Raw genomic sequence first — 26,731 nt, 5'->3', positions numbered from 1 at the left:
TAATTTCCCTGGTGTTCACTCTTCAAAAAAAGTGACATGGTTATTTTCAAATCTAGTGGGTTTTTTTTAGGTACTTGGATTTGTGGGAGTTTGCAAAGACCAAAAACAAAACAAACCTCCAAAATAAAAACTGTCTTAAAAAATGTTTGCATTAGATCAAGCTTTCATTAATATTTTTATGTCTCTAAGTTATGAACAGAACATATCATAATTTAAATGCACAAGGGTTGTGCTGACAAAACAATTCTGTAAGATCACTACTGGAGCATAAACTAAAGCTGACCAGATGGCTAAGTTCAACAGGTACCAGGTTGTTACGAGGCAACTAAGGGCTAAGGGCAGTTAAGTAAGACAAAAGAGTACCCAGAGTTCAAGAAACCAGCAGAGTGAAGCTGAGGACATCTGTGTGTCCTATAAGAACACTATTCAGGGAGGAAAGAGACACACACTCAGTGGTTCCCAGTAAAACAGCCCCTGACAGACCCATTAGCCTGGAGAGCCCTAACTCCTTAGATGGCCCTTCTCCCTTCCACTGAAGAATCTACCATGAAGAGAAGTCCTTCTGAGTGGTCATACAAGAAGGGCAGTAACTGCTGTGTCTATGCAGATCACCTTCAGTGAAGCAGACGCTCCAAAAGGCCAACAAACGGACCCATCCAACGCCAGCTCAGACTTGCGGTGCCTCTGCTCCATGGGCCAGCTTTCTCACTGTGGGTCTAATTATGCCCTTTTCCTCTTTGGAGGCTGCACACCCACCACAGGGTCGATGCCTCTTGGGACCAGACTCACCCAGCACACGTCTGCCCTCATGCTGCCAACCTCACAGAACAGCTGCGAGGCAGGATCCCTGGCAGACCATGGAGACCTTGGGCTCTGCCATGCACAGATGCTGTCAAAACTCAGGTTGAGGGACTCTTCCTGGGAAGCCCTTCCTGACTGTTGGTACCCATCAACAGGTACCTATCGGGGCTTAAGGGTCAGAGAACTAAGCTCACACCTGTGTCTGGGTTTATGTTTCTGGCTTGGAGCTGATTATGGGAAGGAACAAGTTTTTCAATCTCTCCATACTATTCTTAATGTATTAATAAAAGTCACATACAATACAATGTTGTCCCTTGCTAAGAACAGGGTACCAGGATGTCTCATAGGATATATTTTTCTTAAAAACTGACCTCTGTATAATCTGATACAAAAAAAGAGGTTGTTCCATCGTATTCCACAAAATGCTTTGGGAATAATTTCACCCATGTTTCATCTCCATAAAAGATGATTCTTTTCCCAGCAGCTTTGGCTCGTGTGATCACATTGTCTTCCAGCAATGTGGGAGAATTGAGGTTCCTGACGACATCGATGAAGCCAGGGAGGCTCCCTGTCAGCAACGCCTGCAGGAGGGAGCACTCAGGAGTCAGTCCATGGAATCTGCGCATGGTGTCCAAGTGTGGTGTGGTGATCAGGGACGGAAATGACTTGATGACTAAAGGAGGCAAGCATAAAGCTAAAGCAACCCCAGTACTGAAGGCTGGGTCAGTATTAGGACAAAGCAAGGCACAGATTCTGGGCAAAACCAGCAAACTAAGTAGTGAAGAACTGACCATATTTCGGTTAATGAGAGAATAGAGGAGGCGGCTGTGGGGTAGCCAGATGATAGCTGTGGTCAAAAAGGCAGCAATGGATGTTAAGAACTGAAGCAAATGTCAAAGGGTGGCAAGAACTTTGTATATCCAAACCCACTGACTGGTCCTCACCTAAGCTTTAGATCTGCCTCATGCAACAAGCAAACTCCTGACCCTAAAATCCAGTAATTCTATTGTCCACCCCTGAGAAAGAATAGCTTCCCACTCACCCAGGGAAGAAAGCAGCCTCTAAACAAGAATTCTCAGGAATTCTCAACAATAAACTGGCCCAGGGATGCTGGTAGGATACGTTCCCCAACCGCCTCCCCCACCCCGCCCTGCCACCGTCATAATTATTGAAAAGTGGGCGGGTGTAACATGTCATCACGCCTTTCTGACACGGAATTAAGTCGACCACTCCTGCATCCCACCCCTGTGCTTGAGCAGAGTCTAAGGGTCATGGGTCTCTGGGATCCGGAGTGAGCTTGCAACCCGTAACACCGGCATCCAGGGTCCTGTGTGATAAAAATAAACAGGAGTCTGGACAATGTGAACAGTGCAACAACTCTGCCAAGACCGCTCTATCAGCAAATTAACAAAAATGAATTTATCTTGGACTTGGAGAGTGAGGAACCTGGTAAATCCTCTCTCCCAACAGCAATGATAAATCTGGATAAAACTGTCAAAAACAACCACTACAGGACTTTATACAAACTGAAACGCTCTTATTCAAAACGAACTTTCAAATTCCAGTAAGAGCTGTGAGTACTTGTGGTGTTTTATCATGGGCTGAGGTGACAGAATTCCAGCTGAGCTATTTAAAATCCTAAAAGATGATGTTGTTAAAGTGCTGCACTCAATATGCCAGCAAATTTGGAAAACTCAGCAGTGGCCATAGAACTAGAAAGGGTTGGTTTTCATTCCAATCCCAAAGAAGGGCAATGCCAAACAATGTTCAAACTACTGTACAATTGTGCTCATTTCACATGCTAGCAAGGTTATGCTCAAAATCCTTCAAGCTAGGCTTCAGCAGTACATGAACTGAGAACTTCCAGATGTACAGGCTGGGTTTAGAAAAGGCAGAGGAACCAGAGATCAAATTGCCAACAATCACTGGATCATGGAGAAAAGCAAGGGAATTCCAAAAACAAACAAACCAACAAAAATAAACACAAAAAAAACCCCATCTACTTCTCCTTTACTGAGTACACAAAATACTTTGACCCTGTGGATCACAACAAACTGTGGAAAATGCCATAGATGAGAGATACAACTATGACCTCACTTGCCTCCTGAGAAACCTGGACTGGTTTAGAATTGGGAAAGGAGTATGCCAAGGCCATATATTGTCACCTGCTTATTTAACTTCTATGTAGAGTACATCATGTGAAATGCCAGACTGGATGAATCACAAGCTGGAATCAAGACTGCCAGGAGAAATATCAACAACCTCAGATATGCAGATGATACCACTCTAATGGCAGAAAGTGAAGAGGAACTAAAGAGCCTCTTGATGAGGGTGAAAGAGAGTGAAAAAGCTGGCTTGAAATTCAACATTAAAAAAACTAAGATCATGACATCCAGTCCCATCACTTCATGGCAAATAGAAGGGGAAAAAGTGGAAACAGTGGCAGATTTTATTTTCTTGGGCTCCAAAATCACTGCAGACAGTGATTTTGCCAACAAATGTCCATATAGTCAGAGATGTGGTTTTTCCATTAGTCCTGTATGGATATGAGAGTTGGACCATAAAGAAGACTGAGCGCCAAGAATTGATGCTTTCGAACTGTGGTGCTGGAGAAGACTTCTGAGAGTCCCTTGGACAGATAGGAGATCAGACCAGGCAATCCTAAAGGAATTCAACCCTGAATATTCATGAAGGGACTGATGCTGAAGCTCCAATACTTTGGCCACCTGATGCAAAGAGCCAACTCATTGGAAAAGACCCTGATGCTGGGAAAGATTGAAGGCAAAAGGAGAAGGGGGCAGCAGAGGATGAGATGGTTAGATAGCATCACTGACTCAACAGACATGAATCTGAGCAAACTCTGGGAGATAGTGGAGGACAGAGGAGCCTGGTGTGCTGCAGTCCACGGGGTTGAAAAGAGTCGGGCATGACTTAGTGACTTAAAAAACAAGCTCCCCTCTCGCACACTCAGCCATGAGCACCAGGAGGGGTACCCACCCAATTTGGCGCTCCATCGAAAAGTCCCATGCCAGGGACAAACTGAAAACAGGGAAGGCCAACATCATAGCTCTCTGAGGCTTCAATGCAGTTTGTAGAAAGACAGAAAGGAAAACTTAGAAATGAAGTCTGGGGCATGGGACGATTGCGGCCGACCTCTGTGAGCTCCCACACATTCCTGGAATCTGGAAGGCTGCATGCATACAGGGGGTGAGCATACACTCAGGAGAACAGAGAGAACTGTTCAGATAACAGAGCTATCTGTTCCTTCTAGCTGTTTGAGACTGGCTCAGACAGTAAGAGTTAGGGAGATGCATAAACTACCTGAAGATGTGTGTGTGGCCCAAACCATACACAGGTACTTTTGCAAAGGGCAGAGGCCATATCACAGGTGTGTTTAAGCACAACCTCTGACCAGTCACTGGGTCACCACTCAGCCATGCTCACCTGGCTGCCCCTCAGGAAGACTAGCTTTAAAAAACACACAAGAGCAGAGACCTCAATGAGTGTACATCTCAGGACCTCGTGAGAAACAGACTCTAGAACTAGCTTTAGCAAGCCAACACAACAACAGTGACAACCGCCACCACTCCTGGGATGGGGATCAGAACCCAGAGTTGAGATGGGAGTTACACAGATATATATAGCTGTTAAATCTCATCAAATTATTATACTGTACTATATGAAAATTCTATCTCAATGAGATTGTTTTAAAACTTGATCTTTTCACCCCAAAAATCTGCTCTCTAAAGGCAACCAGTTACTTTGGATGAACATCTTTTTATCCTTTTGTTCTGTATGTGTATACTCACAAATATATAAAGTACACATTTTATCAAAATGTTAACTACACAAATAATTCTGCAACTTGCTTTTTTCACTTAATAACATCACAAACCCCTTTCAGCAGAAAGCATACAGGTATTTCACCTTTTTTTTAAACAGCTACAGTACTCCAGAGTTTGGATGTACAGTGTATTTATCCAAGACTGATTTAATGACCACTGCTTTTAAAAAGCTTCCAGTTTGGAAGTGCCGTTGGACCTGCGGTGTGAAGGCATAGTGTCGTCTAGGTGAGGCAAAGTGGGGCTTTCCAGAGTGCAACGCAGCAAACTGTGAGAATCCACCACGAGCGGGGGTGGCACACATGGGGGATATGTGCTCTGCCGGATAAGACACAGGAGGGGAAACGGGCTTAGATGAGGGTGGAGAGAGAACAAAGGCAGGACCACGCACCCTGAGGCCTGAGTTAGGAGGCAGAGCGTGTGCCGCTGGGGGTTGTCAGTAGAGCAGAGTGACCTATCTGTTCAGACAGGTTCTGGGTGAAAAGAGGTGCTGGCAAGGGTTTTACAGTCCAAGGTTTTACAGGCTGAGATCACAGCAGACTGGACAAGGGTGGGAGTAGTCCAGGCTGAGTCTAATTCAGTCACACGAACAGTGTAAAGAGATCTGTTCACCTCATTTCTTGTGAAGAGTGTTATAATTAACCTTTCAATGTTTACAGTATGCTAGACAGATTAAGTTGCCTTTGATCTGATTACTAGTAAAGAATCTTTTCAAGTGCTTATGGCCATTTCAATTTCTTCCTATGTGGATTTCTTTATATCCTTTGTCCAGTTGCCACCAGACTGTTGCCTCTGATCAGATCCTCCTTACACATATATGGGATTTACATCTTGTTTGCTGTGTTAACTGTAAATAAGTTTCCTCATTTATCGTTAGTGGACTTTTGTTTACAATGTCTTCCACCACTCATGGTCGAATCTGTCCATTCCTTCCTCTGGGCTTTCATAAGATACTTCCCTCCTCCTCCCACTAGTTTGAGTTCACACTGACATTTTCAAGAAGGGCAGGGACTAGCTGGTATCCCCTTCAACCCAGGACACATGCAGGCAGAAACCAAGTTATAGCTGAGAGCCTAGGAACTTGTGAGCGCCTGTCTGTCAGCTCCTTGGAGGCTTTCCTGGGGCTGCTGTGGTCTTGAGAACAGTAGTTTCTTGTCTTCTGAGAATTAAGGCGGGCTCTGCAGAGACTACTGAAAGAGAATCTGACCTGGTCACATCATTCTGCAATATCACTGCAGAACACATGTGACCAGCGGAGGCTATGGAAGCAGACAAACACAGGCTTATGCTCGGCTTCTAACATCAGCCGTGAGATTTTTACCACTTCAAGCCCGCTTCCTCACCTGGGACATGAAGAGAGTGGCACCGACATCATGGAGCCTCATCCGCAGGCTGTGGTCAGAGGGCAGAAAACAGTGCCTGCACCACGGGCATGCTGCAGCCAGTGGTAACTGCTCATTATTACAACTATAAATTCCCCCAAAAGGAAAGGCATTTATAAATTAGTTACAATGTTTTAGAAGGAAGTTACTGTATAATCTTGGCTTCCCTGATAGCTCAGTTGGTAAAGAATCTGCCTGCAATGCAGGAGATCCTGGTTTGATTCCTGGGTTGGAAAGATCCCCTGGAGAAGGGAAAGGCTACCCACTCCAGTATTCTGGCCTAGAGAATTCCATGGACTGTATAGTCCATGGGGTTACAAAGAGTCAGACACGACTGATCTATTTTTACTTTCAGTTACTGTATAATCTTAACACAGAATAGAAGTTGAACATGCTACTAGAGACATCAGTCTTGAAATTTTAAAACCGTGTTTCATGACAATTGTATCAGTACCTCCAGATGAACTAAGTCCCTTCCCTAAGTGGAAGCAGGACAGGGGACACACTTTTTAGTGTGTGCCTTACCTGATCCTATCAAATTCCAGAGCTGTAAAATCCTAACTCCACGATGGAGTTTCTGTATACCAGTTCCTCATTGGTGAAGAATGAGGAGCAAGAACCTACAAGGACCCAACACAAAACACTGGTTTGGTGAAATGAAACAAACTGGAGATAGGAGGATCACAGTGGTCAATGAGCAGGACTGAACAAAACCTAGAGCAGGCATGCTCACACACTTTTTCTTACAAAACTGCCCAGATTCCTAATAACACTTTTCCTATCAAAATGACGGAGGCATGAGTTCCTTCCACACTTCTGCTGATCCTGATGGTCATGAGCCTGGATGCCTTTCTCCCAGCTTCCACAGGACTGTTCGGCAGAATGACTGCTCACTGAGAAGCTGCTCCTGAGCAACCTGACTACAGGGACCTCTGCCACTGCCCATCACTCTCTTCATGTTCTCCTCCTCAGTTTCTTCCGTAGCACTTACCACTTACTGAAACTGTTCTGACTATTTATTTGTATACTTACATGTTTTCTGTCCCCTCAATTAGAAAGTAAGCTTCATGAGTATAGGATAGTTGTTATCTCGTTCTTCACTGAATCCCTCTTATCTAGAACAGCATGCGATACATAGCAGATGCTCAATAAATACCGCTGAATGAAGGACAAACCACATCCAAAAGTGGCAGAGAGAGTGGGACACTCAAGAAAAAGTCTTTTATTAAGATGCAGCATTAACCCCTTCAACCCCAGACTGTTTTCCTCCTCCAGGAGTCATTTCTTACTAATTCTGCCCCCAAGCTTTAAATCAAAGTGACTCCTTCTCAACAAATAATAAGGTGTCACATGATCATCCACAGATGTAAAGCTCAGCTAGAGACTTCTACACCATACTAGCCTGCAGTATATTCACAAACTTTTAAGCACCTGTCCTGTTCTGATCCTTCAGATCCAAGCATGAATGTAATTTCCTCAGACAGGCTTTTCTGAACCACCCCAATCTAAACTGAGCCCCTAGCTGACACTGAACATTACACCCTGTTCTTTTTGATTATGCATTAATCACATTTTGTAATTGCATATTTACTTATATGTTCATTAATTTAATGGCTATGCCTCTCATTACAGACTGAAAGTTCCATGAAGGCAGAGACAGTATTTTAAGAAAAAAAGTTTTTGAGCCAATAAATAAAGCTTTACTCTTTTCTTTCTCCATAGTTCTTGAGTAAAGTCTCGCCCACTAGACTCAACACCTGAAGGTGGTTTATACAGTAAAAACAAAGATATCTGCTGAGAACAGAGCATGTTGATTTGGTCACTGTATATACTAAAATACTGGATGAGTCATTTAACTTATTTGAGTTTGCTTCCTCACCCAAAAAATCAAGAGCTTGAACTAGATAATCCTAGAGGCTCCTCTCAGAATTCTAATTGACTGATGATTAAAAACAGCAGGATAGCCAAGAAGATGGTATTTCTTGGATTAGACTGGCCGAGAAGATCTGGCTCTAAATCTCTTATGCTTCCCATGAAGCATGAGCTCTGGCTACCTGACAGAGGGCATAAATCATGAGTCTCAGTTCCAGTCTATCTGGAAGGCTTCTTCAGCATTCTACTGCCCCAGCCAGGAAGACAGCACTAAAGTAGTTTCCACTTAGCTAAAACTGGGACTCCAAGTAAAAGACAACAGAATATTCTTCTAAAGCTATGAAAGAGCCCAACCATAATCTATAATATATTAAGTCAAACTGTTTACCTTGATTCGAGGCATAGTAACTGTAGGTGGCTTTGCTTCAGCCACAAAACTGAGAGATGATCCCTTTTCCACAAGATAAGTTGTGTAGGGCATAAATTTCACACCCTTTGACCCAAACACAAAATCATCTCTCAAGGCGTCTATCAGCATAATAACAACTTTACTGAAGAGAGGTGGTGGAAGCTCGGTCCAGTTGGAACTGGCTCCTAAAGTGTTTGAAAAAGAAAAAGGAAATTGAATTTTAAACTCTTTTTTAGTATCCAGGAACTTTATAATCTGGTTTCTCCCTACTTCTCCAGCACATACTCTGTCACATCGACACATCCTGACCCAAAGGAAAGGGCCTGTTCTTGGGAAACAACGCTGGGGTCAGAAGGTGGGTAACAAGTAAGCTCAGGGCCCCCCGTATTAAGGAGAGAATTGTCCTTAGCATTGTGGGGTGTACTGACACTGGGGAGTTCCTTCTTGCGAGTCCTACAATGGGATATCAGGGAGCTTGATATAAAACAGCGCTGCAGGAAACGGATGAGCGAGCATTTACACAGTCTTTCCATAGCTATCAGCTAGTATTGTGTGGATTTGGTCCAAAACGCGAGTTCTTTTACCTAATATTTATTGCTGGGTATTTGAGGGTTCTGCGCAGTGAGGTCTTTACTGGAAAAAACGGACCCCTGGACGAATGCCATAGAAGAAAACACGAGAGGTCGCAGGAATCTTACCTGCTGTGTCTTACTGAGCAAAAAGGATGCATGAACAGGGAGTGACCCAAACATCTGCTCAGGGAAGGGGGTTGGGGTTCACTGGATGAGTACAGCGGGGGGAGAGTCTTACTTTTTACGGGTACAGAGAGCTTACTTTGCGGTGACCAGGGACGAAGATCTTAGTGGGGCAGGTAGTGGTGCTAGCCACAAAGTTGCTGGATATAGAAAAGGAGGCTGGAGCGGCAAGAAGGGGATCCTAGGAGGTTGAGATCAGAATGGAAGAGACCCCCCGGGAGCCCTGGGAGCAGAACGCTGGAGGGAGCGGGGCGCAGTCGTACCAGCAGAGGGTTCGGAGGCCGGGGACTCTGCTTGCCGCTCCGCTCCGGAAAAGACGGGAGTCGGGAAGAAGCCTCGGAGGAAGAGCGCGACGCCGAGCACCTCGATCACGACGCAGCCGGCAGCGAAGGTCCCGGAGCCCAGCCGCATCGTGCCCACCCTCCGCGCCGAGATCCGGATTCCCGGACACCGGGTCACTTCTCGCCTAGGAGGAGAGGCTCTCGCCTCCACCGCCGCCAAGTAGGCAGGAGCCGAAGCACCCGACTGACTAGCTGCGTCCTTTCCGCGTTAGCCGTCGCGCCGGAAATACGCATCAGGACTCAGCCGCTTCCGGAGAGGCGGCCCCGGGCTCCGACTGTACTTCCGGTGCACCTGCCTACAAGGCCCCGCCCCTCGGCCGCTTTATACCGTTTGAGCCGCTCCAGGTTGATGCTGTGAAAGAGCTGCACTCAGCGTGCCAGCAAATGGGGAGAACTCAGCAGTGCCCACAGCGTTGGAAAAGGTCAGTTTTCATTCAAGAAGGGCAATGCCAAAGAATGTTCAAACTACTGCACAGTTGCACTCATTTCACATGCTAGCAAGGTAATGCTCAAAATCCTTCAAGCTAGGCTTCAACAGTATGTGAACCGAGAACTTCCAGATGTACAAGCTGGATTTAGAAAAGGCAGAGGAACCATAGATAACATTGCTAACACCCGTTGGATCACAGAAAAAGCAAGGGAAAACATCTGCTTCACTGACTACGCTAAAGCCTTTGACTGTGTGGATCAAACAAACTGTGAAAAATTCTTAAAGAGATGAGATTATCAGACCACCTTACCTGTTTCCTGAGAAACCAGTATGCAGGTAAAGAAGCAACAGTTAGAACCGGACATGAAACAATGAACTGGTTCCAAATTGGGAAAGTGCAATTCAGTTCAGTCGCTCAGTCATGTCTGACTCTTTGTGACCCCATGGACTGCAGCATGCCAGGCTTTCCTGTCCATCACCAACTCCCAGAGCTTGCTTAAACTCATGTCCATTGAGTCGGTGATGCCATCCAACCATCTCATCCTCTGTCATCCTCTTCTCCTGCCTTCTTCAGTCTTTCCCAGCATCAGGGTCTTTTCCAGTGAGTCATTTCTTCGAATCAGGTGGCCAAAGTATTGGAGCTTCAGCTTCAGCATCAGTCCTTCCAAAGAATATTCAGAGTTGATTTCCTTTAGGATTGACTGATTTGATCTCCTTATAGTCCAAGGGACTCTCAAGAGTCTTTAACACCACAGTTCAAAAGCATCAATTCTTTGGTGCTCAGCCTTCTTTATAGTCCAACTCTCACATTTGTACATGACTACTGGAAAAACCATAGCTTTGACTTGACGGACCTTTGTTGGCAAAGTAACGTCTCTACTTTCAATATGACGTCTAGATTTGTCATAGCTTTTCTTCCAAGGAGAAAGTGTCTTTTGCCCCTCCTATTGTTTTGTTGGGGCTTCTCCTTTGCCTTGGATGTGGGGTATCTTTTTTTTGGTGGGATCCAACATTCTCCTGTCGATGGTTGTTCAGCAGTGAGTTGCAATTTTGGAGTTCTCACAGGAGATGAGCGCACGCCTTTCTACTCCATCATCTTTATATCATGCCATATCGGGAAAGGAGGACATCAAGGCTGTATATTGTTGCCTGTTTATTTAACTTATATGCGGAGTACATCATGTGAAGTGCCGAGCTGGATGAAGCACAAGCTGGAATCAAGGTTTCTGGGAGAAATATCAGTAGTCTCAGATGTGCAGATGACACCACGCTTATGGCAGGAAGTGAAGAAGAACTAAAGAGCCTCTTGATGAAGGTCAAAAAGGAGTGTGAAAAAGCTGACTTAAAACTCAATATTCAAAAAACTAAGATCCTGGCATCCTGTCCCATCACTTCATGGCACACAGATGGGGGAAACGAAACAGTGAGAAACTTAATTTTCTTAGGCTCCAAGATCACTGCAGATGGTGACTGCAGCCATGAAGTTAAAAGATGCTTGTTCCTTGGAAGAGAAGCTGTGACAAATGTAGACAGCATATTAAAAAACAGAGACATTATTTTGCTAACAAAGATCCATATGGTCAATGCTATGGTTTTCCCACTGGTCGTATATGGATGTGAAAACTGGACAATAAAAAAGACTAAGTGCTGAAGAATGATGCCTTCAAACTGTGGTGTTGGAGAAGGCTCTTGAGAATCCCATAGACAGCAAGGAGATCAAGCCAGTCCCTTGGACAGCAAGGAGATCAAATCCTAAAAGAAACCAACCCTGAACATTCACTGGAAGGATTGATGCTGAAGCTGAAGTTACACTACTGTGGCCACCAGTGCCAAGAACTGACTCATTGTAAAAGACCTGATGCTGGGAAAGATTGAAGGTAGGAGGAGAAGGGGATGACAGAGGATGAGATGGTTGGATGGCATCACTGACTCAATGGACATGAATTTGAGCAAGCTCCAGGAGATAGTGAAGGATAGGGAAGCCTGGCGTGCTGCAGTCCATGGGGTCACAATGAGCTACACAGATGGCCAAGGGACCTGCTGGCTTCTCTCAGCCAAGGGCCATGTCTGTGGCAGGAGGTCCTGGGCAGTCACCCTCCATCTCAGATCAGGCAAGACTGGTAGGAGGCATGTCCAGCTCCACAGGCCCTCAATTTTCCAGCAGGCTGAGGGGTCTATCCCCAGACAAAACCAAGGCCCTTTTCCCTGAAGGCAACCCAGGGACCATTCTTTAAAGGAGCCCGTGTCTGATCACCTTCCTAGGAGCATACAGAGGCTACCACACATCCACCCCTGAGTGAGCCACACATTACAGATGAGGCTGCCTGCCTCTGATGCTCCTGTCCTGCAGGCTCCTGCCTGGCCCTCTTGAGATCCATCATTCCCAAAGTGCTGTGGCTACTGCCCCTTGGTCTCTTCCACCTCTGCCTGTCCATCTGTCTTCCCCAAATCAGGACACTGCTCCTCCCCACAGTGCTCCTGGATTCCCGCCTTGGAGCTTGCCCCTGTGAACTGTGTTGACCATCAGCATTTGTCACCCCAAAGAGGCCCCCAGGAAGATGAATGAACCTCATGTACAGGTGGGTCACTGCCGAGCTGTCTGGGTTGAGAAGAGGTCACTTGATGAGCCATGTTCAGTGTGTGTGTGTGTGTGTGTGAGGGGTCCTCACAAGGGGAAGTTTGGACACAGACACATGGGGGACAAAGTGATGTGACAGCAGCAGTGGAGGTGGGGTGATGGAACCTGAGGAGCTGGGAGGGTCATGGAACTGACCATCCTGAGAACCAGCAGGAAGAGTGGGCCCCTTACACTTTTGACTTCAGGCTCCAGGACTAAGAGTAAGTGTGTCTGTCATGTTCCAGCGCCTCATCTAGTGTGATGTGGGGTCCTGGGGTGGGGGAGTGGGTCCTGTGCTTCTTGAAATCCAGGATCATCTCTGGCTGCCTCCTCTCTGAGCACAAACCCCACTCTTCCTTGGGGAGAGAAACCTGGGACCCAGAATTCCTGCACCTTGCACAACCCTGTCATTGCCAGCTGCCTATGTTAGCCCCATCCGCAGGGCATTCCAGGCCCCATCCAGGAGCCACACTGTGAGTGGCTGTAGGCCAACCCCTATCCCACCCCCTGGACTTGAGTGCAGTCACCTGAGAATTGATTTACCAGTCCCCACATGCACCCCCATATCACAGGACAGGTCATAGTTCCTAGTTCGGGGATGTTGAGTGTGGTCCTTGAATCTGGACGAAGAAAACCCTTCCCAAGAGATAAGGGCCCAGCTGGACCAGGACGTCAATACTGCTCCCTCCCATCCTCCATGGAGTGAGGTCAGAGCCCCAGTGACACCCAGGAAAAGATGTGACAGCCAGAGGAGTAGAACATCCTTGGATTGGGGCCCAATCACCAACTCACTCCCCCAGAGAGAGCAGTGTTTTCACCAGAGCCTCAAGATGCGACCGTTCCCCCAGCAACATCCAGGCTCAGGGAACCAGCCAGATGGAAACCCCATTCCAGTGTATCTGGTGTTTATAGGCCCAGCCTTGGGGTGGGGGGATAGTCCAGCTTGAAGGAAGATGGATGTGCTCCAGTTCTGGACACTTGCTGTCCAAGCCCATGCATCGCTGTCCCCGCCCCATGCCCAGCCCACATCCATCTGTGACACTGTTCACCCCCTGACCCTGGCTATCGTTGTCCTCATCCATCCCTTACCTTGTCTATCCATGTCCCCATCCATCCCTGACCCTGTCCATCTCTGACACCGTCCATCCCTGACCCCGTCCATTCCTGACCCCATCCATCCATGTCCCCGTCCATCCATGACCTTGTCCATCCATGTCCCCATCCATCCATGACCTTGTCCATCCATGTCCCTGTCCATCCCTGACCCCGTCCATCCTTGTCCACATCCATTCCTGCCCCCATCCATCCCTGCCCTCCTCCATCCTTGTCTGTTCCATCTCTCTGTGGCCTTGCTCCCCTCAGGAAACCCTCTAGGCTCCAAGTGTCCACTTTTCCACCTCAACTGCATCTCTCTGTCCAATTAAATTTGCAGGATTCTTGCCCCAGTGAAGACAGGGCGAATGCCCTACATGGGCGTTTTAGCCGTTTATAGACTTGGCTTCCCTTCTCTTCTGGGCTGGGGTCTGGCTGGATCTGATTTGGTTTCCAGCTGCCCTGGGGGTGAAACCAGGCGCCTCCTCACCACCACCACCCCTAGCTCCACACCTCTTATCCAGCCTCAGGGCTGACACAGACCTCCCTGGCCTCCCCGACCTGCCTACCCTGCATCCGGTCCTCAGTCCACCTGTGCTGACAGGTGAGCGCTCCCTCCAGATGCTCTCAAGTGCTTCACTCCAGCAGGGATGGCCACTCACACCAGTCCCCACCTTCAGGGCTGGAGTGGGCATCAGACATGCTGCATGCACATGGGTGAACCTGCCTCGGGACCTGGGAAGGAGCCGCCGTGCCCCGGGATGTGAGGAGGTGTGGCCGACCACAGGGTGGATCACCAGCTGTCTCACCAGGCGAGGGCAGCTGCATTCTCCCTTCTCAGAGACTTTCTCGCCCAGCCTGGTCTTGGTCCCACACCCTGTTTTGCCCCCCTGGCCATGCTCTTGTCCTGAGCAGAGTGAGACTGTGGCCAGGGGCTGCGGGCTGAGGCACATGGGCACTGGCTGACCCGCCTGTGTCGTGCCGCCGCCAGGTCACCTGAGTCTGATGGGCGTGTCCGTGCTCCCTGGGCCTCGGTGCATGTTGGTCTGTGCTGATGGCTTGATGCACAGTGGGGCATTTGGAGACCTGAGCAGATGCTGAGCTCAAAGGTCAGCCATGACTCAGGCTTCCCTGAGGGGTCACATCCAGTGGACGCCTAGCCCTACTTCCGACCTGTGCCCTCAGCTGATTTTATCCGTGTCATTTCACCTGAGTATACAGCTCAGTAAGCCTTGGGATCCCCCAAGAACACCCCCATGTTGGTCTTGGGCCCCGACCTCCCAGTCAGGTTCAGAAGTAGGTATCTCCAGGCCCTGAAATTTGCAGGGCCCCCTGCCAGGGGAGGGTTAAGCTGGGTCCAGGGCCCTCCTGCATATGGGCCTCCTAGCCATGTATCAGGAAGGGGCCAGATTCTCCCCTCTGGCCCGGTCTCTGGCTTCTGTGAAAAGACCTGGTAGTGCCAGTGCTGGAGGTGTCCCAGGGCTGTGGGCTCCTCAGGTTCCAGGGACATGCAGGGCATACAGGGCAGCCACAGTGCCCCCACAGTATTAAAGCCCTTCCCTAGGATCAGCCTGTAGGTGAGAAGCACCATCCCAAGGAGGGGCAGGGGAGCTGGAAGATCACCCAAGGGTGGGCTCTCACCACTCTGACCTCCAATTGAGCCTAAACTGCAGGCAGAGGTGGGCCCCTCCAGTTGGAGCTCTCATGGCTCAGACACTCATGTCCTGGGCTTTGGGGGGACAAATACCCTGGCAACCGTGGTCCCTGCCTATATCTGCTGTGGTTAGAGCCTTCCCTGTCTTCTCTTCATGACAGAGTTCTCACCCCTCCCAGCAGGCCTCTTGGGGGTTAATGGGACGGAAGTGTCCATAGCAGGATTGGAGAATCTATAGTGGAGGCCACTGGAGGCTACACAGTAGGCAGGACAGCTCCCGTCAGTCTCGCCCTTCTAAGCATCATGATTATAGACCCGCACACAGTGCATATTTCAATGTGGTAGAAGGTGCAGTAATTCAGGGATTGCTCCAGCCCACTGGGGATGCCCAGTTCATGTAGGCGTCAGCGTGGAGTGCATGGGAAGTCCTGGCCATGCTCCCACACTGCCAGGAGCACCTCTTGGTGTGGTCCCTGGAAAGACCAGAAAGTCAGCCAGCAATGTCCCCTCCCACTCCTCCCAGCCAAGTTGCAACGAGAAACATAAGGCACCTTGGCAGGGGGGGCAGGAGGAAGCTGGTGCAGGGGCGGCCTGGTGCGTCCCTGTGGAGTGCCGTGACCCAGCTCAGCTGTGAGCACACAAGGCTGTGCTGAGCCATGTGAGCTTCCCAGCAAGTCCCCGAAGATGAGAGTGGCCCAGCAGACCTCACCCCTTCCCTCCACGTCTACTAGGTGGAAGAGCCTCTTGCCCTTGCCATTCTGGGAGCTGTTACAGGTTTCTGTGGGTTGGGCCCCTGCCTGTGCTCCCTGTACAGAACTGTTTGCTTTGTGGCCTGATGTCCCCTCCTTGATGTTCTCAGGAAAGAATCAGGGGTTTCCATAGCAGTGTCTGTAGGCAACTCTGCATTTGCACCCATGTTTACATCTTCCATGTAAACACACAGCCTTCCTTGACCTTATGCCTCCTCATCCATAAGGGGATGGTGGTTTCTGCTCATGGGGTGGGTGGAGGGCACACCTATGGCCACAGCACTGGCTCCATGGACAGCATGGCCCCTTGTGGGCCTGGACCCCCACAAGACTGACACCACTTGGCACACAATCATGACTCAGTGACACTGGCTGCCAGGTGTTCAGTCAGGAGGGACCCAGAAGCAGCACCTGTAAGTGGATCAGACATGCTTTTTCACAGGCAGTGGATGTACTGGTTATTAGTTCAGTTCACTATCCGACTCTTTGTGACCCCATGGACTGCAACACACCAAGCTTCCCTGTCCACCACCAACTCCTGGAGCTTGCTCAAACTCATGTCCATTGAGTCAGTGATGCCATCCAACCATCTCGTCCTCTGTCGTCCCTTCTCCTGCCTTCAGTCTTTCCCTGCATCAGGGTCTTTTCAAATGAATCACTTCTTTGCATCACGTGGTCAAAGTATTGGAGTTTCAGCTTCAGCATCAGTCCTTCCAATGAATGTTCAGGACTGATTTCCTTTAGGATGGACTGGTTGGATCTCCTTGCAGTCCAAGGGACTCTCAAGAGTCTTCTCCAACACCACAGTTCAAAAGCATCAATTCTTCGGCACTCAGCTTTCTTTATAGTCCAACTCTCACATCCATACATGACTACTGGAAAAACCATAGCTTTGACTAGATGGACATTTTTTGGCAAAGTAATGTCTCTGCTTTTTAATATATTGTATAAATTTGTCATAACTTTTCTTCCAAGGAGCAGGCATCTTTTGATTTCATGGTTGCAGTCGCCATCTGCAGTGATTTTGGAGCTGAAGAAAATAAAGTCTCTCACTGTTTCCATTGTTTCCCCATCTATTTGCCATGAAATGATGGGACTGGATGCCATGATCTTAGTTTTTTGAATGTTGAGTTTTAAGCCAGCTTTTTCACTCTCCTCTTTCACCTTCATCAAGAGGCTCTTCAGTTCCTCTTCGCTTTCTGCCATAAGGGTGGTGTCATCTGCATATCTGAGAGGTTATTGATATTTCTCCCAGCAATCTTGATTCCAGCTTGTGCTTCATCCAGCCTGGCATTTTGCATGATGTACTCTGCATATAAGTTAAATAAGCAGGGTGACAATATACAGCCTTGATGTACTCCTTTCCCAATTTGGAACCAGTCTGTTGTTCCATGTCTGGTTCTAACTGTTGCTTCTTGACCTGCATACAGATTTCTCAGGAGGCAGGTAAGGTGGTCTGGTATTCCCATCTCTTTAAGAATTTTCCACAGTTTGTTGTGATCCACACAGTCAAAGGCTTTAGTGTAGTCAATGAAGCAGATGTTTTTCTGGAATTCCCTTGCTTTTTCTATGATCCAACAGATGTTGGCAATTTGATCTCTGGTTTTTCTGTCTTTTCTAAATCCAGCTTGAACATCTGGAAGTTCTCGGTTCATGTACTGTTGAAGCTTGGCTTGGAGAATTTTGAGCATTACTTTGCAAGTGTGTGAGATGAGTTCAATTGTGCAGTAGTTTGAACATTCTTTGGTATTGCCTTTCTTTGGGATTTGAATGAAAACTGACGTTTTCCAGTCTTGTGGCCACTGCTGAGTTTTCCACTGCTGGTTATTAGGACTTTGCTTTGTGTCTAAAAAATAAGCTGAGCTGTTAGAAGTTGATGTGAGCTGTGGACATGAAACCCACATGCAGGGCAAGAGCTCCCACTGGACAATGGCTTGGAAGCTTCTGCACAGGGGATGACCACACCAGTGCTTCCTGCCCAACCCCTCCAGGCCTCCCTGGTGGGCACAGCTGGACCCACACTCTCAGGCTCCTTGACTCTAGCAGCGCCTGGGGATGAGAGCGGTCACTCCAGCGGCACTGCTCAGGCCTCCTCTGCAGTGACCAGGAGAGGGAAAGCTCATGGAGTACAATGCTCGGCATGGGCCAAGCTCAATGCACCCCCTCCAGTGTACCCCCAGTTCTGCCCTGCTTACTCAGGCCCACTGTCCGCCCCTGCTGGCGCCCTCATCTCACCAGCCCACATTCCTGGTGAGGATGTTCATGTACACAAGCTGCCCCGTGTCCCCTTCCCACATGACAGCCCCCATCCCTGCCTCTCCCTACTGATGGCCTGGACCTTGAATGTTCTGGGCAGGAAGAGGGCCACAGAGGAGGCCCTTCTGTCTCGTCTGCCTCCTAGGGGCCCACACACAGGGCTTAGGGTCTGCTGGGCCTTGAGGTTCAGACACTTCCGGGTGTGGGATGGACCAGCCACTGCCCGCTGAGCCTGATACATGTATCTACTCACATTTGGATTTTTTTCATATAGATTATTAGAGTGTTGATAGTACTCCCTTGGTATATCTAGGTCCTTATTGATTATTTTATATGAAATAATTATATTTGTTGCATCTAACCTTTGGAATTTATCCCTTACCCTCTTCTTTCTCTGTTAGTAAGCATATGTTTAAGTCTCTGAGTCTGCTTATGTATTCTCAATTAATTCATGGGTTTGCATGTTTAGATTTGTAAGTGATATCTTATGATAGTTCTGATTTTGACTTTCTTCACTTATCTTGACCCCTAGTTTTATCTTTGTTCTTGAAAATCACATACATTCATCATTATTTTTTCCGGCTGAGTCATACTGCCTTGTATACACGTGTCACTTGTTCTTTATCTGTTCATCTCTCCATGAACATTTTGTTTGCTTCTATTTGTTGGCTATTATAAATTGTAGTCCAGTTCACGTGACTTTTCAAAATCTGATTTTCTCCTCAAATACTATTTGGAGTGGAGTGTTTCAGGGTAGCTTTCTTTTTATATCTTAAAGGTAGTTCCATACTTCTGTCTAGTGATTCTTCCCATTTATTTGCCACCAGCACCATAAAAGTGTTTCCTTTCCTCCATGCCTTTTCCACCATTTCTTCTTTGTAGATATTTCATGATGGCCTTTCACACTGGTGCAGAGGGATCCCTTAGTGTGGTTTTGATTTGCTTGTATGTAAGAATTCACAATGCTCAGCACGTTTTTTAATAGATTATTTTAAAACATTATGAGTAGGACTGACTTGAAATTTTCGTCTTAATAGTCTGCCCACTTTTTAATTATTGTTGATTTGTTTCCCATTAAAATTTCTTTTTTAAAAATTTATTTTAATTGGGGAATAAGTGCTTTACGGTGTTGTTTTGGTTTCTGTCATACATCATCATGAATCAGCTATAAGTAGACATATGTCCCAGAGAAGGCAATGGCAACCCACTCCAGTACTCTTGCCTGGAAAATCCCACGGATGGAGGAGCCTGGTAGGCTGCAGTCCATGGGGTCGTGAAGAGTCGGACATGACTGAGTGACTTCACTTTCACTTTTCACTCTAATGCATTGGGGAAGGAAATGACAACCCACTCCAGTGTTCTTGCCTGGAGAATCCCAGGGATGGGGGAGCCTGGTGGGCTGCCGTCTGTGGGGTCACACAGAGTCAGACATGACTGAGGTGACTTAGCAGCAGCAGTAGCAAGCATCTTTTAATTTCATGGCTGCAGTCACCATCTGCAGTGATTTCTGAGCCCCCCAAAATAAAGTCTGCCACTGTTTCCACTGTTTTCCCATCTATTTGCCATGAAGTGATGAGGCCAGATGCAATGATCTTAGTTTTCTGAATGTTGAGCTTTAAGGTAGCTTTTACACTCTCCTCTTTCACTTTCATCAAGAGGCTCTTTAGTTCTTCTTCCCTTTCTGCCATAAGGGTGGTGTCATCTGTATATCTGAGGTTATTGATATTTCTTCTGGCAATCTTGATTCCAGCTTGTGCTTCATCTAGCCCAGCGTTTCTCACTATGTACTCTGCATATAAGTTAAATAAGGAGGGTGACAATATACAGCCTTGATATATTCCTTTTCCTGTCCTCTGACCCCATGGACTGCAGGATGCCAGGCTTCCCTGCCCATCAACAACTCCCGGGGTGTCCATCGAGTCAGTGATGCCATCCAACCATCTTATCCTCTGTCATCCCCTTCTCTCTGCCTTCAATCGAGACTATCATAGACAGATATTTTAAAGTATAGTTATTTTTAATAGTTTATCTAAAAGCTCATATCGCATTTACATTTTTAAGGAGTTTTTTTTGTTTGTTTTTAGAGGTACTTTCTTTGTTGACAAGCTTGTGACAGATATAACAATGTAGCAACATTTGGCTCATAATAAACCTGGCACTGCGAACATGTCATGCTTGATGTTAGTGACGTGTCTGTATTAGAGTAGTGAAAAAAAAGAAATACTAGATACTTAACATTGACTATTTCCCAGTTCACATGAATCTAAAATTCACTCAGATCAATTTTTTCTTGTATTTAGAACTGTTTGATTTGTAATGGCTTCCTTTTCTTTAGATTATTTAAATAAGAACTCACTTCAGCAATATTATCAAAAAACAGAAGACTCACACTGAGACATACATAAATCCAGACAGACAGACAGAAAGAGATCTAGTTTTCCACCTAAGATTTAAAGTATCTCTTTGACCTCCTTTTTTTTGGTGGTGGTGGGGGGGGGGGGAGGGGCTTGAAGTTCTCATTTGCCCAAGGCTGAGGTCTCGAGCAAAGTGGGCAGTGTTTTTCAAGGAAAGGGTTAACTTCAAGCTTTGCCCTAGGCAGGCCTTTCTAACAAGCTAATTGTTTTTAATTGCATATGCAAAAGAACCAGCTTTACAGTTTCCAAGACAATTTTTTTTTTTTATTTTAGCCAATTTTCTCTGGTTCTATAGAATATCATGGCCATTCTAGGTCAGGCCATCTTTCCTTTCTGTAGTCATGGTTTTATCCCTAAATTATAGACTGATCAGCTGACAAGATTTCCGTAGTTGAATCTATGGAAGGATCATTAACCTGGTCGGTTCTTAGAGCGGCACGGTGGCCTCGCCTCGTCCCGCCAGGCTCGTGAGCCTCTCCTCCAACCCTTGCCGTGCGGGATGGGAAGGAAGGGAGGGAAAAACGTCTGGAAGGCAGCGCGCCCCGGGCGGGCGGTCGGTTGGGTCCGGTGGCCTTTCGGGTGGTATGGGATGAGGAGCCGCTCGAGAAGGTGGGGGTCGGCGTGCAGAGTGCGGGTCGGGTGGGAAAGGCGGCTCTCCTCTGCCTTCCCGCCCGCCCTGCCGGCCCCTCCGCGCCTCCATCCCCCGCCGGGCGCCTGGCCCCACGCCCAGTGGCGTCTTCTCCTCTGTCGCTCTTCCCCCCCGACCTCCCCGCCACGTTTCCTCGAGGTTGGGTCCAAGGTTTGGGTGGGGGGTGGAGGGGGTGCTCAGCGCGCCCCCCACCCCACCCCACACACCTTCGCCCGTGGCGCCGGCCACGACTGCCTTCCCCCGGCCGCGGACCGCACGGTGCGGATCCTCCGGTCGCGTCTCGCGGGCTGTGCGGCGTGACGGGTGGCGGCTCCCCGCCGCGGGGCCGCTTGCCTGCCCGTCGCCTCCCGCCGCTGGCCCTGGACCTGTCTGCCTCGGCCGGTCGTCGGTCGTCCGCTGCTCGTCCGCGCGGTCGCCAGGCGCCTCCCCACGCCCTCCGAGCCTCGGGGCTTGCTCCCAATCCCCCCCTCCCCACGCCTCCCGCGGCTGTCTTGTCCGGTTCTCTCGCCCTCTCACCTCTGTCGTGTCCCCTGCCCGCTTGGCGCCACGCTTCCCGTCGGAGCCCCTTCCCTCTGCCCTTGGTGGTGGGGGGAGAAGGGTGCCTGGGACGCGGGCGCGGTAGGGGGCCCCGGTGGTTGAGGGGAGAGGACGGGGTCCCCGGGGGGGCCGTAGGGGTGTGCGAGGTGGTGGGGGAGGGCTCTGCCCCGTTACAGGGGGATGTGGGGATGGTCGTCTGGCGTCGGCGGGGACCTCCGGGCGGCGGTCGACCGGCGCACGGTGGGGGCCCCCATGCGTCACAGGCCGGCAGCGTCGAGGCCCGCGGGCGGGGACGCGGTGGTGGTCGAAGTCGGGGCGGTGGCCCGTGGGGCGCGCCGTGCGCCTCGCCCGCCTCCCCCTTTCCAGGTACCTAGCGTGGGGCTTCCCTGGTGGCTCAGATGCGTAAAGCGTCTGCCTGCAGTGCGGGAGACCCGGGTTCGATCCCTGGGTTGGGAAGATCCCCTGGAGAAGGAAATGGCAACCCACTCTAGTACTCTTGCCTGGAAAATTCCATGGACGGAGGAGCCTGGCAGGTTACAGTCCATGGGGTCACAAAGAGTCGGACACGACTGAGTAACTTCACTTCACAGCTGATAAAAAGCTTGGGTTGTCTCGGTGGTGTGGATTTGCTCCTGGATGGATTTCACCTGGCGGCAGTAGCGAGGCCCGTGGGCCTCTCCTGGAAGTGGGCTTATGGGCGGAGCACACCTGGCCCGCGTCGGGGGCAGAGCGCGCCTCCTCCGAGCTCCTAGGCAGTGGGTCCCGGGTCAGGGGTCTCCATTGCGGCAGGGAACGCCCATTTCGTGGGCTCCTGGGTCCCCATCGATCGGCATCCAGTGAGCGGAGCGGAGGGGTGCGGACCACAGGTAAGGGAACTGGGGCTCGGTGGCGCAGGGTGGAGCAGGGAGCCACGTATTCCGCCCTCTCTGTTGGCACAGTCTCGGAGCCCCCTAACCTGGCATTTTACCCCTTCGCATAAAGCTCAGACCCGCGCGGTTTTCCCAAGCAGCCTAGTGCCTGCAGTGAGGTCCCCAGGAAGTCCAAGGGATTTATCTTGCCTGGTGATTTCTTTCACCTACTGGGCACTCCACAACCCTTACTCTGGCTGGCCGGGCGGCCCAGCTCTGCTACCGGCAGTTTGCAGTCCAGTGGGCCCTTAATCACCTGCTGGGATGGGAAAGGGAAGGGTCCACGAATTGCACCCTAGAAACGTAGTAGGGTGCATGGATTTAAAAACCTGGTGGCCACCCAGGCAGAAAAGAAGGGAGGAGGGCACCTTGCTGCCCTTTCATGGTGGAATCTGTGGCTGTCCTGCTGAGAGGGGGCCTTTCCATGGGGACCCTGTGCAATAAGTGTGGTGTTTTGGAACTGAATAATTAGAACGTGTAAAATTTTTAAATTATGTGGTGCTTTAGTTAAAAAAAAAGCTCCAAGTTTTTTAGCAAACTGAGGTCTAAAAATTGAAGGCCTATTTTCCTTCCACTGTGGCATTCTATGAAGAAATTTGCTTTGTTTTTTTTTTTTAAGAAAAGAGTCAGAAAAGTGAGGGAAACAGAAAAGCCAGAGGTGCCCCTGTGGTTTGGCGAAGGCCTTAGGAGCTCACCTGTGAATGCTGCTGGCCGTCAGGAGGCAGGCTCTTGTGACCGATGGGCACAGAGCTCTGCAGGCTTGTCCTCTGCATGGGTGTTCTTGTTTGTGGAAATCCAGCTCAGAGCCATCTCCTGATGTGTAAGAATTTCCCAGACTAGACCCCTAGGCAAATCCCGCAGGGCCAGGGACTCCTTTCTTCATTTTATTTGTCTGTTTGACTGAAAAGCAGCAATGACATATTTTTCTTTAAATCTGGTCTATCTCACTTCCTTTTCTCTGAGTCCCTTCTCCTAACTAGGTTTCCCTGATCTCCATTTAGGCACTTTTGCCCCAGGTGGTGCTAGTGGTAAAGAACCTACCCGCCAATGCAGGAATTTGATTCCTGGATTGGGAAGATCCCCTGGAGGAGAGCACGGCAACCCACTCCAGTATTCTTGCCTGGAAAATTCCCGTGGACAGAGGAGCCTGATGGGCTCTGACAGTCAGATGTGACTGAAGCGACTTAGCACAGCATACCAGAGGACCTTTGAGCTGCAGACTCATGTGATTGTTTTGGCTCCTTGGAGTCCCTTGTCATTCCACGTGTATGTTAGGGTCAGCTTGTGTATTGCTTCCTAAAGGCCTGGAGAGGGTAATAGGCAGGAAGGCCAGGGGTCTCCAGACAGAGAAAATAGGCTGCAAGTGTGAGACTTTCTTTTTGTCTCTCTCTTAAGAGGCAGGAGGAAACAAACTAGTGTTACATTTTTTCCCCTTCAGGATACAAATTTAAAAGGAGGTTTCTCTTAAAATTCTGTGTTGCCATGACGACTCCTGGCTCCACCTGAATTTAAGTTTTCTCAGACCTTGAGCTAAGCAATGCATTTTTCTTATGGAAATGTTTGTCTTAAGCTATGTTAATGTCTATGTATTTACCCTAGACTCTGTCTTCAAGTTTGTTCCTCCTAAAGGCTCAGAACCAACTTGACAAACCAGTATGTTTTACTCATACCTTGTTCTCCTAATCTATGTTAATGAAACTATATATTTGCTTGGAAATCTGCCTTTTTTCAAGATTCATGTCAATCATTTTATGGCCTGGGATGACTCACCTGCTGCCAATGTTATCTCAATGCATGTTTTGGGTGAGGGGCCTAGTGCCATTCTGAGACATTGCCTTTCTTTAATTAGCAGACTGCTAGTGGCTGTATAACATCGGGCTGAAGACTAGCAGGGGGTAGTCTATGTCAGCAGCTTTCTCTATCTCTTTTATACTTTAATAAAACTTTATGACACAAAAGCTCTGAGCGATCAAGCTTCGTCACTGGCCCTGGATTGAATTCTTCTCTCTGGAGGCCAAGAATCCTGGCATCTTTTGTGGTTTAGCATCAACCTTTCAGCCTTTTGTAATTCAGATTGAATCTTCATTTCAGATTGAAGATGCATTCCATGGTATTGCCATCTCAAGTCTTTCCATTGCTATGGAATATCTGTACATGTATTTAGGATCTTTTTCAGCAATCGTGTATGCCAGTCTTGTCATCCTCATGACATCCATGGCAAAGTATTTTATTAATGTTGACATTATTGAAAGGGAATTTTTTAAAAAATTCATTTTCAGATTGTTATTTGCTAGTGTTTATAGATAAAACTGTAATCATTTATTTCTATCACTCTAGATAGCTTGATAGTTGTCTTTACTTTCTCATAATTTAAGATTACCCTGGCTTATATATTTACTGTCTCACCCCTAGTCTCAGTCATTTCTTCAAAGAACTTCTGTCCTTTTTTTTTTTTCTTAACATTGAATTATTTTTGACTGTGCTGGGTCTTTGTTGCTAGGATGTCTGGTTGTAGTGAGCAGAGTCTACCCTCTAGGTGCTGTGCCATGGCTGCTCATTGCAGCGCTTTCTCTGGTTGCAGAACTTGGGCTCTGGAGCATGCAAGCCTCAATAGTTTTATGGGGGCTTAGTTGCCCCTGGGCATGTGGACTCTTCTAGGACCAGGGATTGAACCCGTGTTCCCTGCATTGGTAGGCTGATTCTTTACCACTGGGCCAACAGGGACATTTCCTGTTCCCTTTTATTAGAGAATGATATTTACAACATACATGTAGGAGCTAAATATGCTCAGCTGACAATACATGGAAATATATACATGTATTCCAGCTTACCTTTGAACATATTCAGTTAAAGGTAATTTGTGATGATGTCTCCATGATACTGTAACCTTTCCTTTTGTTTATCTGTAACTTCCCATTCCAATGGTAAGATACCTGGCTTCCACCACTTGTCATGTATAGAATTCAGTGCTTGTCCCATGTGGTTACTGAAAAAACTGTCAGACTGTCTTCCAAAGGGGGCTGTGCATGCATTCCACAAGTATCTTGAGTATGTTTTTGTATGATAGTTTACTATCAGTATACCCTCCGTGGCCAGGTGTCTATTTCAATCTTTACCAGTTATGAATGGACTTGTTTGCTCTAGCGTTCTTGGACAATTTGAGTACAGATTCTTTGTCAGACATGCATTTTTTAGGAAAACGATTGTATATATTTTTGGCTGTGTTGGGTCTTCGTGTGTGGGCTTTTCCCTAGTTTGGGTGAGCGTGGGCCATAACTAGTGGTGTGCGGGCTTCTCACTGCAGCGGCTCCTCTTGTTGTGGGGCACAGGCTCCCGGGCTTCAGGAGTTGCAGTATGTCAGCTCGGCATTGTGGCTTCCAGGCTCTAGCGCACAGGCTCCGCAGTTGTGGCACACGGGCTCCATAGCATGTGGGATCTTCCCATCCCAGGGATCATACCTGCATCTCCAGCACTGGCAGGCGGATTCTTTACGACGGAGCCACCAGGGCATATTTTAGATTTCTAGTTTTCCACACATGTATCTGGTGAAAGAGGCCGGGATCAAGAGGCCTGGCAGCTGAGAATCCTCAGCCACAGTTCTGGCTGTGCTATCAAAAGCTCTGGGGCCTTTGGCGAGTGCCTCAACTTCCCTGGGACTGTTTCCTCCCCTCAGAAATGCCCTGCTGTGGGACTGTAGCCCACCAAGCTCCTCTGTCCCTGGGATTTCTGAGGCCAGAATACTGGAGGGGGTGCCATTTCCTTCTCTACAAGATAGCATTTTGAAGATATTTTCTCCTGGACATTGGTTTTGATGAAGGAAGGGGGATCCCTTCCAGGGCTTGAGCGTGGGTTCTTGTCTGACACTTGGAAATGAGTTGTTCGAGGAGAGGAGTGCTATCCAAGCGAGAGGCTTTATTGGGAAGGGCTGCCGGGGCGGAGGGCAGGAGGGTGAGGGAAATGGAGAGAACTGCTCTGCCACGTGCCTCACAGTCTCAGGTTTTATGGTCATTGGGTTAGTTTCTG

General features: G+C 48.4%; 1 protein-coding gene across 8 annotated transcripts in view; it reads right to left on the bottom strand.

Moving 5' to 3' along the window:
- PIGG (phosphatidylinositol glycan anchor biosynthesis class G (EMM blood group)) overlaps positions 1 to 9,616 on the bottom strand; it is a 38,813-nt gene extending 29,197 nt beyond the window's left edge. For 5 of the 8 annotated variants that reach the window (XM_070462412.1, XM_070462413.1, XM_020901365.2 and 2 more), the window contains exons 1-3: positions 9,325 to 9,616; positions 8,286 to 8,491; positions 1,173 to 1,382 (exon numbers count right to left, since the gene is read on the bottom strand). In XM_070462412.1, the coding sequence (XP_070318513.1) occupies positions 1,173 to 1,382; positions 8,286 to 8,491; positions 9,325 to 9,472 (564 nt within the window). In that variant the 5' untranslated portion in view covers positions 9,473 to 9,616. Of the gene's footprint in view, positions 1 to 1,172; positions 1,383 to 8,285; positions 8,492 to 9,324 lie in introns of those variants that run through there. The other 3 variants (XM_070462414.1, XM_070462415.1, XM_070462417.1) reach the window with 2 other exon arrangements.
- Between the last annotated feature and the right edge of the window lie 17,115 nt (positions 9,617 to 26,731).

Source organism: Odocoileus virginianus, unplaced genomic scaffold (assembly GCF_023699985.2).
Source record: "Odocoileus virginianus isolate 20LAN1187 ecotype Illinois unplaced genomic scaffold, Ovbor_1.2 Unplaced_Scaffold_5, whole genome shotgun sequence".
NCBI lineage: Eukaryota > Metazoa > Chordata > Mammalia > Artiodactyla > Cervidae > Odocoileus > Odocoileus virginianus.
The sequence above is the reverse complement of the archived record's forward strand: the minus strand, read 5'-3'. Positions and strand labels throughout refer to the sequence as shown.